The sequence below is a fragment of the Kogia breviceps genome, chromosome 18 (genome assembly GCF_026419965.1).
Source record: "Kogia breviceps isolate mKogBre1 chromosome 18, mKogBre1 haplotype 1, whole genome shotgun sequence".
NCBI classification, from domain to species: domain Eukaryota; kingdom Metazoa; phylum Chordata; class Mammalia; order Artiodactyla; family Physeteridae; genus Kogia; species Kogia breviceps.
Genome location: NC_081327.1, coordinates 53,939,475 through 53,952,614, shown reverse-complemented (window position 1 = coordinate 53,952,614; position 13,140 = coordinate 53,939,475). Strand labels below are relative to the sequence as shown.

Genomic DNA, 13,140 nt, shown 5'->3' with positions numbered 1-13,140 from the left:
CATGCAAAAGAATGAAATTAGAACACTCCCTAACACCATACACAAAAATAAACTCAAAATGGATTCGAGACCTAAATGTAAGACCGGACACTGTAAAACTCTTAGAGGAAAACATAGGAAGAACACTATACGACATAAATCACAGCAAGATCTTTTTTGATCCACCTCCTAGAGTAATGGAAATAAAAACCAAAATAAACAAATGGGACCTAATGAAACTTAAAAGCTTTTGCACAGCAAAGGAAACAATAAACAAGATGAGAAGACAATCCTCAGAATGGGAGAAAACATTTGCAAACGAATCAACAGACAAAGGATTAATCTCCAAAATATATAAACAGCTCATGCAGCTCAGTATTAAAGAAACCAACAACCCAATCCAAAAATGGGCAGAAGACCGAAATAGACATTTCTCCAAAGAAGACATACAGATGGCCAAGAAGCACATGAAAAGCTGCTCAACATCACTAATTATTAGAGAAATGCACATCAAAACTACAGTGAGGTATCACCTCACACCAGTTAGAATGGCCATCATCAAAAACTCTACAAACAACAAATGCTGGAGAGGGTGTGGAGAAATGGGAGCCCTCTTGCACTGTTGGTGGGAATGTAAACTGATACAGCCACTATGGAGAAAAGTATGGAGGTTCCTTTAAAAAATACAAATAGCAACACCATATGACACAGCAATCCCAATCCTGGGCATATACCCAGAGAAAACAATAATTCAAAAAGACACATGCACCCCAATGTTCATTGCAGCACTATTTACAATAGCCAGGTCATGGAAGCAACCTAAATGCCCATCGACAGACGAATGGATAAAGAAGATGTGGTACATATATACAATGGAATATTATACTCAGCCATAAAAGTGAACGAAATTGGGTCATTTGTAGAGACGTGGATGGACCTAGAGACTGTCATACCGACTGAAGTCAGTCAGAAAGAGAAAAACAGATATCGTGTATTAATGCATATATGTGGAATCTAGAAAAACGGTACAGATGAAGCGGTTTGCAAGGCAGAAATAGAGACACAGATGTAGAGAACAAACGTATGGACACCAAGGGGGGAAAGCGGTGGGGGGCGGTGGTAGGATGAACTGGGAGATTGGGATTGACATATACACACTAATATGTATAAAATGGATCACTCATAAGAGCCTGCTGCATGAAAAAATCATTAAAAAATGCGGGCTTTCCAAATGGAATATTATTTCACAGCATTATTTTGGAAGTATTTACTGACACAGGCTGCAATGTGGGTGAACCTTAAAAACATGCTCAGTGAAAGAAGCCATTCACAAAAGACCACATATCGTATGATTCCATTTATAGGAAACGCCCGGAATAGGCAACTGCAGAGAGACAGAGAGTAGATTTGTAGTTGCCAGGGGCTGGCAGAGGGGGCTTGGGGAGTGACTGCTAATACGTAAGGGTTACTTTTGGGGGTGATAAAAATATTCTAGAATTGATTGTGTGGTGTGGTTGGACGACATACTAAAAAAACCACTGAACTGTACACTTGAAATGGGTGAACTGTTCTCGTGGCTGGGGATACAGCAGGTAACATAAGAGATGACATCGCTTGCTCTGTTAGAGCTGCCCTTTTATGGGGAAACAAGTATGTCACAGGCGGATGTGTCTTGAGAAATCAGGCTGGCTGAAGGGACAGCGGGTGGAAGTGGCCAAGGTGCTACTTAGATAGGTGGTCAGTCATGGAGATCTTCAGAAGATGACAGGTGAGCAGACACCTGCAAACACCTGTGAAGAGCATCCCAGGTGGAGAGAACGTCAAGGGCCCAGCGTGGCCCAGTGTGGCCCAGCTACAGAGTGCTGGAATGAGGCTTCAAACCCAGGTGAACCCAACTCCTGAAGAGAAGTCATGCTGCACCGTCCAGGGCGGGGGTCTCCCTGCTGAGGGCCCAGCTCAGGTCCCTGTTTATACTTTCCTGCAGGTCGGCACTGCCGCAGCCTGGAGATTCACAATCCTCCGGGACGGCCGCTCCCCCTGGTTCCCTCCTCCTACCAGCTGGTACCTGCTTACGTCCCACGTGATACAAACAGATACTCACAAGGACCCTGCGATCGGTATTGTCCCCACTTTCCGGATGAGGAACCTGAAGATGCGGAGGCTGGCGCTCAGCCACGGGCACAGGACCCGCAGCTGCAGAGCTGGGCTTGGAGGTCTGCCCGCAGGCCATGCCCGCCTGCCGTCGCCCTGGACACCCAGGGCTCGGTGCTGGGGCAACGGATGCATCTCGGCCTGACTGCCCAGAGGCAGGGATCCTGGTTCTCTTACCTGGTCCAAGTGAAGGCTCCCCCTTCCGACTGAAATCTGTGTTAGTTGGACTAAAATATGTGAGTTCAAAAATGTACTACCAGTTACGTTTCTCTTTTTTCCTTTTTGTTCCCTACGTTTCTTTCTTTGGCAGAGGGTACGCGGGCCTCTCACTGTTGTGGCCTCTCCCGTTGCGGAGCACAGGCTCCGGACGCGCAGGCGCAGCGGCCGTGGCTCACGGGCCCAGCCGCTCCGCGGCATGTGGGATCTTCCCGGACCGGGGCACGAACCCGCGTCCCCCGCATCGGCAGGCGGACTCTCAACCACTGCGCCACCAGGGAAGCCCTACCTACGTTTCTTTTTAAGTGTTGGAAAATTCAGATTTGCACTTCCCTTCAGGCCATCCCAGTTACTGAAGTTTTATTCTAAGCTGGAATGAATGAATAGTGGCCTCAGTCAAAAGGTAAATTAAGGGAATTTCCCGGAGGTCCAGTGGTTAGGACTCTGCTTTCACTGCCGAGGGCGAGGGTTTGATCTCTGGTAGGGGAACTAAGATCCCGCAAGCCACGAGGCGTGGCCAAAAAGAAAAAAAAGGTAAATTAAAAACCCAGATAAAAGCAGCGATGATACACATGGCAGTCCCGGGTTCAATATTCTTGATATGCAAAGAGCTCTTATGAATCAGTAAGAAAAAGCATCCCCCCAAAAGGAAACTGGGAAGAAGTCATGAATGCAATACTCATAGAAAAGGAAACATTAATGCCCGACAAAGGTAAAAATGACCAACTTCATCAGTTACCCAAAAATGCAAATTTAAAACGAGGTACTGAGACTCCCCTGGTGGCGCAGTGGTTAAGAATCTGCCTTCCAATGCAGGGGACGTGGGTTCGAGCTCTGGTCCGGGAAGATCCCACGTGCTGCGGAGCAACTAAGCCCATGAGGCACAACTACTACTGAGCCTGCGCTCTAGAGCCCGCGAGCCACAACTACTGAAGCCCTTGTGCCCTAGAGCCCGTGCTCTGCAACAAGAGAAGCCACTGCAATGAGAAGCCCGCGCACCACAATGAAGAGTAGTAGCCCCTGCTCACCGCAACTAGAGAAAGCCCGTGCACAGCAACAAAGACCCAATGCAGCCAAAAAAATAATAAATAAATGAATAAAAATTAAATAAATAAAGCGAGGTACCACCTTCGCTCGTCAATTGGCCTAGCGAAGGTTTTGTTTTGTTCTGTTTTGTTTTTACATGACTGTGTCTGGGGAAGTTATAAGTTGATACAAATATTCTAGAAAACAATTAGAAAGTATTTAAAAACACCTTTTAAAAGTCTCAAACCACAGTCTTTATCTTTAATCCAATAATACAACTCAGGTTTCCATCCTAAGGAAATAACCGGCCATGAGATCAGACTTATACAGAAGGATAATTATCAAAGGATTATGAAAAATCTATGAATAAGTGCTCAAAAACAGGGCATTTCCTATTATTAACAGTCAGGTAAGCCACTAAACCTATTTCACTGGAATATTTAATGATGTGTGGAAATGCTCAAAAATCAGAAATTTTTAAAAGTTTAATATTATTTAATATTGAGCATATGCTCAACTGTTACCTATTAAGTATGATCAAAAGGCTTTTTGTTTCCTTACCTGTCCTTTGGAAAAACTGGTCTGTCATCCAGGTATGTTAAATGTTTTAGTCGAACAGTGACTGTTCTTCGATAATTAGGGATGTTCCTAATCACTGGGTTTCCCATCAAGTTCAGTACACGCTGGAAGCAAAGGCAGAAAACCACATTAATCACGGAAAAATGGATGCGATTAAAACATTTAATGTGTGCAGTGCTCTGAAAAGAAACAAACAGGGAGTGTTGACATCAAATCATGAAGACGGTATCGGGGAAGGCAGAGGCTTTCATTGTTTCTGGGCCATCAGAACTGTCCCGAGAATTGGGCAGCCCTTTCTTCTATTACACTTGAACTTCAGATCCTAAATCTCATTGTCCTTCCAGAACAATCTACTGGAAAACACTTCCTGAGGCCTTGACCCAAGGGCAGTGATTGCATTAGTTTTGCTGGCCCAATCTCTTGTACTGAAATTAATCTCCAATTGATCATTTTCTGTCCTTCCCAGCCAGGACCCGTTTTAAGAAAATGTACACAGCAGCTAGACAGATAAGAAGTGCTGACTGAGGGGACAGGATGCAAAGTGCCTGCTTATCTACTGCCAGGCTTATAGGTCTCCTGGATGTCAAGTCGGGACCAGGAAAGGGAAAGCGACACAGCAGTGCCAGTATGCCGCCCCCCGCTTTAAATACTGTCACCTCCCCTCCTGCCGATGAAACTCAAGAAGGTGAATGGTCAAGGTGACACGTGGGTGAAACATTTAACATCGGTTTGCCTGAACTGGTGAAACGGTTTTCATATCTAAAGTGATTTTTCTTGTTCAGGAAAATAAATATACTGGTTCAAGTGACCTGTTCTGTGGGGCTGAGTGGGGGAGCAATGCGCCCCAGGGGCAGGGACTAAAGGGCTGCGTGTGTACGGAGAATGTAAAAGCCATCACAAAACAACCACGAGGCAGACTGTTCTTGCTATGGGTTGAATTGCGTCCCCCCAGCAAACTCATATGCTGAAGTCCTAACCCCCAGCGCCTCAGAATGTGACTGTATTTGGAGACAGGGTCTTTGAAGAGGTGCTTAAGATTAAATGATGTCATTAGGGTGGGGAATGATCCAATAGGTCCTTGTAAGAAAAGGAGATTAGGACACAGAGACACACACTGAGAAGGCCATATGAGGACCCAGGGAGAAGATGGCCATCTACATGCCAAGGAGAGGGGCCTCAGGAGAAACCAACCCTGCTGACACCTTGATCTCGGACTTGTAGCCTCCAGAATCATGAGAAAATAAATTTCTATTGTTTAAGCCGCTCAGTCTGGTACTTTTTTATGGCAGCCAGGCCAATAAAAGGTATTATAATACAGCTTTATATTATCACCATATACTGGTGATAATATAAATTCTAAATTAGTCTTTGGTGACAGTCTGCTCTAAGATTGTTCTTTTTTTTTTTGCAGTACGCGGGCCTCTCACTGTTGTGGCCTCTCCCGTTGCGGAGCACAGGCTCCGGACGCGCAGGCCCAGCGGCCATGGCCCACGGGCCCAGCTACTCCTCAGCATGTGGGATCTTCCCGGACCGGGGCACGAACCCGTATCCCCTGCATCACTAGGCAGACCCTCAACCACTGCGCCACCAGGAAAGCCCTACAGATTGTTCTTGAACTATGATTTGCTTACTGCTTTTCTTTCAATGGACTTACTTTTTCCTTCTTATCCATTCCCTAAGCAGTAAACAGTGAACTCAAGATTTTTGTGTGCTATTTGGAATATTTTTTCCTAGTTCACATGACAACACATATATACTAAAAAGCAAGGAAGTCATCAAAGGCTGCTGGAGTTGAGTCCAAAGGACACAGGAGCTGCCTGGAGGGGTTGCCACAGGCCAGAAGATGGGACCATTCAATCACCCCAAATTAAAATGACAGCAAGGGTTAAGTCATATCAAATACTGTATCTATAAATCTTTGTCAACCTCACTGTCACCTTTAGAGGTTCCTACGTTCTTGACTCATTTCTCTGAAAAGGAATACATAAAAATAAAAAAAAAACCAAGCATTTATCCTAGCTTTTTCCTTCTTTTAAAAAAATATTTATTTATTTATTTGGTTGCATTGGATCTTAGTTGTGGCAGGTGGGCTCCTTAGCTGTGGCTCACGGGCTTCTTAGTTGCAGCTCACTGGCTCCTTAGCTGTGGCATGTGAACTCTTAGTTGCAGCATGCATGTGGGATCCAGTTCCCCGACCAGGGATCGAACCCGGGCCCCCTGCATTGGGAGCGCGGAGTCTTACCCCCTGCGCCCCCAGGGAAGTCCCTATCCCAGCCTTTTCTATATGGACTTTATATTGGGGAGGCATGAGCTGATGAGCAAAACTGCTCTTTGTGGAAGCATGCCAGCTAATAGGTGCAGAAGGAATAAGAGACTTCGAATACGGTCACTGTGTGACCCCTAATGAAATCACACATGGAGGCAACGTGCGTCAGGAGCTGCCGAAACGATCAGGGGAAGGGTTGATGAGGGCCTTCATGAAGGCTGGATCTGATTGACAGCAGCCCAACCCACAAAGCAAGCTTAAAGTTACTAAAAGAGAGGCAGCCAGACTTACAGGTGCCCTGACTGATGCAAGAGCAAACCGCAAAGTTATATTCTGAGCCTGGGTCTGCTCAGGTCTCTGGCTCCATCATCATTTTGCAAGCGAAACTGGGGACAGCAGAACACGTTAAACCACACCATGAGGATGCAGTCAGCTGAATCCAGGGTGTGGCTGACTACCAGAGGAGGGGTGGTTGTAAATCAACAGATCTGGGGGGGGAATGGGGGTGTGTGAAAACAGCCAAGGGGAGACTGTGACAGATCAAGAGATTTGAGAGATGCATAATCCAAATATGATGTGTGGATCTGGTTTGGATTTGCAAAACCCAACCCAACAGTCAAAGCACATTTTTGAGACAAATGGGGAGCACTGAATATGGACGGGTTATTAACTGTCATTCTGATAATATTTTAGATATAATAATAGTATTGTGATGATGCTTTTAAAAAGTCCTTATCTGCGCTTCCCTGGTGGCCCAGTGGTTGAGGGTCCGCCTGCCGATGCAGGGGACGCGGGTTCGCGCCCCGGTCCGGGAGGATCCCACGTGCCGCGGAGCAGCTGGGCCCGTGAGCCGTGGCCGCTGAGCCTGCGCGTCCGGAGCCTGTGCTCCGCAACGGGACAGGCCACAGCAGTGAGAGGCCCGAGTACCGCAAAAAAAAAAAAAAAAAAAAATCCTTATCTGTCAAGAATACACACTGAACTATTTGTGAGTGAAACGATACAGCATCTGGCATTTAAAACACTCCAGCTAAAAATACGGAGAGGAAAGAAAAAGTGTGATGGGGAGAAAAGCAGGGCGAAAGGAAGGGGGAAGGGAGGGAGGGGAAAGAGAAAAGAGATTTGCCGTCTACAGAACACAAGAGAACACAAGTTGTGTGCGTGTGTGTGTTTTACCAAGTCGGGCATGCTCTCCAGAATGCTCAGGATCTCTGGGTCACTCAGCTTGTTGTGGGAAAGGTCAAGGACACCGAGTTTCAGACACTCCTTGAGGTGCTGGACGTCTTCCATGGTCTCTAAGTGGTTGTGGGCCACCTGGAGCGTGTTGAGGGCCGGCAGGCAGGCTGGAGGGGGAGGTGGGCAGAAATAAGCGCCGCGGGGGGGAAAAGAATGTTAAGAACCTCCGCTAGGAAATGGTGGTGGACGCGGGGGCCTAGAGAACGCCCCCCCCCCCAGCCACGGCAGGGCCTTCTTACACAGGTTTTCAATGGTCTTGATGTAATTGTTGCTGATGTTGAGAGTGTCCAGTTTCTGCAGAGCTTCTAGGTTCTCGATCTTATGGAGCAAGTTCACTTGCAAGAAGAGGCATCGCAGTTCCGTTTGGGCCTCTAGGTTCTCGATTTTCTGTATCCCGTTGCACTCCAGCCAGAGACAACGCAGCCCTGTGTACTCTTCCAAGTTCTCGATGCGGCCAAAGCCTAGTGGGGAGGAAGGGGGAGTTGGGTAAGTTTCTACACACTCAGAGGCACAGGGGTCACCCTCTTTCTTGCCTATCTGCCCAGCACCCACACGTCCTTCCTCACTTACACCACTGCCTCTGTGGAGGGACATCCCTGTCCTGACACGACCCCATGGCTCTCTGCAGGGAGCTGGGCACGCTTAGCCAAGTGGAGCCAACCTTCATGAATCCTGGGGAGCTTTGCTGGCTCCATTGGAAAGAGGTAACTTTCTGCTAGAATTGCCAGCCTGGTAGGGTGCAGCCTAACACTGAAGCAGCCGCCTTCCCTTCTCGCCTGGGAGTGGGGGGAAGTGAGGGGTGACCTGTCTGAAATGAATGAGCACAAGGGAAAGCAGGGCCAAGGAAAGGGGAGAAACAGCTCCGTGAAGATATGCGGTGAGCACCAGGATCCAGCTGTACCTGAAGCCGGTCCAAACTTTGGGTCTGGTTTTATGGTACTTTTCAGTTTTATGGGCCACATTTAAGGTGAGGAAAACGAACATGTTTGTTTCCTTGAGTGACTCATTATAGACTTGTAATTCACGGTGCCCCTATTACCAAAAGGTTTTCAAAGTCATTTGTTTTGTTGCCTGAAAAGTTTTAACCAAAGGTTTTCATTAAAAAGGGGTACTAGCAACCATGAAGCAGAACCACCCAGCTAAGTCATTCCCAGATTCCTGACCCTCAGAAACAGTATCAAATAATGATAATTTCTTAAGTTGGTAAGTTTGGGGATAATTTGTTAGGCAGCGGTAGATAATACAGGCATATCTCTCTCCTAATTCTTCTACCTCTCTGATTCTTTCTACTTGGTCTCACCCACTGGGTCTTCTTCTTCTTCACACCTCTTAAATACTGGTCCTCTGGGGTCTGCCCTCCTAAGTCATCTTATCACTGTTACACCTAGACACTGGGTGGAGGATTTTGGAGGGGGCAACGTGGAGGCGAGGAGACCAGTTAGGGGCCGTTCCACAACTTTAAAGTAGTTGTGCTGCTGGAGTCCTCCGCGAACCTCCCTGGTACAGTGTGAACCTTCTCACAGTGGCCGCCCTGTCCCCCAAGACACCAAAAGCATCTTTACCGTATCCGTCTCTGTGTCTTCAGCACTTGCCAGGCACACAGAAGGCTCTCAGTAAACGTTTACTGAACAAATGAACATAGAGATGGTCTGATGAGGCGGGATGGCCATCCCGAATTCAGCACAAGGTGGGCAGTCATCACCCTGCTTCCTCGTTGCTCGAACAGCCCTGACTATGAACCTGAACTTAAGTTTATGTGTGATACTGGACGCCGACACAGTCCTTCACAACGTAACCCTCCCGAGCCCAAAGTCTTTACAAGTAGCGACTGGTTCAAAAAAGTATGAGGCCTTTAGCAAATATACCAATGTGTTTCCCTTGAACCCATATTAACTCCAGTCACATAAGACTTTTTCTGCAAAGAACTATTATTGCTTTTCCATGCATCTCCACTAAACTCTGAAATTGCTACTTAAGTATAAGTTAAGAAGACCAGATGATCCCTGCAAGTAATTCTTAACACCGCTAGAGTCTTTCCACCTGACGTGAGGTAGCTCCTCCACCAGACCCTTACCTTTATAGTGTAAATACAGCGTATCGTTCAGGGCTGGGGTAACATAAAGCTTGTGCTGCTTGCAGAGTTTTTGCAGAAAATTTTTAGTCATTCTGTTGAATGAAAAACAAGAACAAGAAATTTATTTCAATTTGTCAGCTGTAAAATATATCCCATAAATTCTTTGCTACACCCATTCTGTCCACCAATTCCCCAATATTCTATATGCCCGATGACTTTGTTTATAGCTTTCAGGGCCTCATCCAATATTGTGACTTTCAGCCTTCTCAAAAACCGCCAGGTGTGTTCTAATAGAAATACCTTTGTGTCATCAAGAACTACTAATGTTTCTCCCTCTCCAGGTCCAGCAGTAAAGTTGTACAGATCGTGGTTAGTTATGCAGCACAGCAACGCCATCCTGACTGCGACTGAGCCTCAGACGTGGGGCCGACTATTTAATCTCTACGAGCCTCAATGTCCTTATCTGGACAAAGGGGCGATTATAACATCCACCTGAGTGGGTAAAAGCGTGCCGCGAGTGGCAAGAGCACACAGCCACGTACCTGGGGCTCCGATCTTCTTTGTCATCTCTTCGGTGTGCTAAGCGACCATCTGACCAGCTATCACCACTGTGTTTCTGCTTGCTGAGGTAGGAAGTGTCTGAAGGACACACACGTGTTTCCTTAGGATCATTCATTTCTGTAAAATAAAGAGATTGGTTCTATAGAGATCGAGAAATGTATAAAAAAATGTCCCCCGATTTCAACTTGATGAATAACTGTCCGCTTTTAGCGTGGAACCGGTACTCTTTAAATGTGTCACAGTGATTTTTTTTTTTTTGTGGTACGCGGGCCTCTCACTGTTGTGGCCTCTCCCATTGCGGAGCACAGGCTCCGGACGCGCAGGCGCAGCGGCCATGGCTCACGGGCCCAGCCGCTCCGCGGCACGTGGGATCTTCCCGGACCGGGACACGAACCCGCGTCCCCTGCATCGTCAGGCGGACTCTCAACCCCTGCGCCACCAGGGAAGCCCCACAGTGATTTTTAAAGCCCTGATAAGGACTGTGAAAATTTCATGTCTAGGCAGATCTTTGATAAAACCTCTCGTACAGCTGGACACGGAGACGTGTGCAACGATATTCACTTCTGCATTACTTGTAACAGTCAAAACCTATTAACAATGCAAATGTTCATCCATAGGGACTGGTTAAATAAAGCAACAGATTATTATTCTGCCTTGGAATAGAATGCACTGGAGCTATGTCAATCAATATGGATAATTCTCAGAAACACATATGGAGTGAAAAAAAGCAAGTTTCATAATAAGCACAGGATATCATTTACACAAATCAAACCCACACAAACGTATGCTATGCATTGTTTAAGGACACATTTTAGATAGATAGATAGATAGGTAGATAGGATAGGGAGAGAGAGAGACAGACGAGATTGAAAGAACCCACACAAAATTCTGGAGGCGGGGAGAAGGGAATGGGACTAGGAATAGAGGTGGGGTAGGGCAAAAAAACATCAAATATATCTGAAATGTTTTATTTCTTTAAAAAAAGATTTCAGGTACATATGATTAAAATGCTAATCATTTTCAATTCTTGGTGGTGATGCATGGGTGTTTGTTATAATGTTCTCTGTTCTTTTTAAAAAGTTCTCGGGCTTCCCTGGTGGCGCAGTGGTTGAGAATCCGCCTGCTGATGCAGGGGACACGGGTTCGTGCCCTGGTCCAGGAAGATCCCACATGCTGCGTAGCAACTAAGCCCGTGAGCCATGGCCGCTAGGCCTGCGCGTCCGGAGCCTGTGCTCCGCAATGGGAGAGGCCACAACAGTGAGAGGCCCGCATACCGGAAAAAAAAAAAAAAAAAAAAAAAAAAAAGTTCTCAAAAGAGGAGGGAGGAGCAGGATAGAGGTAGGGGATTAATAAATATAAACTACCATCTGTAAAATAAATAAGCTACAAGGATGTATTGTACAGCATAGGGAATACAGCCAATATTTTATAGTAACTGTAAATGGAATATAATCTCTAAAAATTTTGAATCATTATGTTGTACACCTAAACTAATATAATAAGTCAGCTATACTTCAATTTTAAAAAAAGCTCTTAAAAACACACAGGAAGAAACAAAAATGATGGGACTATCTTTGGTAGAAAGAAAATGAACACGTGCAAATGGACTTATTTTTTTTTAAACATCAATCAAAATTGGCTGATTCAAATGCACTTAATCTTAAGGGCTGTTTGCTGCTGCTCTCTGGGTGTCCCTGTGGACTACCGAATGAGATTAAACACTCCGTGTGCGGGACTGTAATTTATAATCTCCCTTTTCCCACTGCATACAATGCCCAGCCACATGGGGCACCAGATAAAGGTTTGCGGAATAAAGACTAGGTGCTCAATATACATAATAATTGATTGGTTATATTAATGACAAGAACTACCATTTATTACTGGCCCAATGTATGCCAGACACTCTAATTATAACTATCTCGCTTGCAAAAGAGGAGACTGCCCTATAGAGAGCTTAAGCTCTGGGCAAACAGCCATAAAGCCGGCAAGTTGCAGAGGAGTAGTGTGAACCCGGCAGGAGTGGCTTCAAACCTGTGTCTGTGCACAGAGCAACATGGCTTCCCTACAGAAACTCTTACAGGGCTTGCCTGGACAGCCAACGCTCAAGCTATATTTGTTGGCTGGGTTCAAAACATGAGACACAAATCAAGTAGTTTCTTTACCAGTCCCTAAAAAGTTTCCCTTACAGTCCAAGCCAAGCAGGAGGGGAGGCTGTTTTCTAAGCCCATTCCGGAAAACTTTGGTGCGGAGTCACTTGAGAAGCACCAGCTCGTCATTCACTCTGTCTACCATAGATCAGGCACTGGACCGGACACTGCCAGTTCAATCAGGATATCCTGCCCTGACATAGCTTGCAGTCTAGAGGGGGAGAGAGCCTTTGATCTTACATGGTGACGGCAATAAAGGGAAAAATTCAAAACATTAAAAAGTTGGGCGGTGGGGAGAATGGTGTGTTCAGTGAGGGCTTGGGCTCTGGAGTCAGACTGTCCAGGCGTGAGTCTGTTCTGTCATTGACTGGCTGAGGGTAATCTGTTTGGAGCAAGTTCTCTAACCTCTTTAAGTTCCAGGTTCCTCATCTGTATGAAACGGGGAGAGGAGTGCCTACCGCAGAGGGAGGGTGTATGGCTCGAATGCAGTGAGCGCACGGCACGCATCGTTTAGTAAGTGTGGGCCGCCATTATTATTATTATTATTATTATTACTGCTGGCTGTGAAGACTAGGTGTGTGGTGCTGGGCGCAGCCCGTCGCCCCCCTCGCCTCCCTGGGGTGGCTGTCGGCACCTTCCTTGCGGCCCCCTTGGCCTGCGTTCCCGTGGTCACCCGCCGACTCCTCCACGGCTGGCTCCAAGCCCGGCTCCCGCGCGCAATCTTGCTCCGCTCCCCCGTCCGCCATGGGCTCCGAGGCCTCGCAGTGCATGTTTATTCCGGAAACAATGAACACCCCGTAGCAGTGGGGAAGCCCGGTTGTGTGGGATCACTACGTCTCCAAGTCCGCCAGGCCACTCTGCGTCTGCGTCGTTGGCAGACCTACGCTTCCCTGGTCCCCACGGCAACC

At 46.8% G+C, this 13,140-nt stretch overlaps 1 protein-coding gene across 2 annotated transcripts in view; it reads right to left on the bottom strand.

Moving 5' to 3' along the window:
* Positions 1 to 13,099, bottom strand: part of DNAAF1 (dynein axonemal assembly factor 1) — a 24,353-nt gene extending 11,254 nt beyond the window's left edge. The window contains exons 1-6 of one of the 2 annotated variants that reach the window (XM_059045537.2): positions 12,867 to 13,099; positions 10,067 to 10,202; positions 9,525 to 9,616; positions 7,690 to 7,911; positions 7,391 to 7,557; positions 3,934 to 4,055 (exon numbers count right to left, since the gene is read on the bottom strand). In XM_059045537.2, coding sequence (XP_058901520.1) covers positions 3,934 to 4,055; positions 7,391 to 7,557; positions 7,690 to 7,911; positions 9,525 to 9,616; positions 10,067 to 10,202; positions 12,867 to 13,002 — 875 coding nt within the window. In that variant the 5' untranslated portion in view covers positions 13,003 to 13,099. The remainder of the gene's footprint in view (positions 1 to 3,933; positions 4,056 to 7,390; positions 7,558 to 7,689; positions 7,912 to 9,524; positions 9,617 to 10,066; positions 10,203 to 12,866) is intronic. The other variant, XM_067018337.1, reaches the window with a different exon arrangement.
* Positions 13,100 to 13,140: the final 41 nt, after the last annotated feature.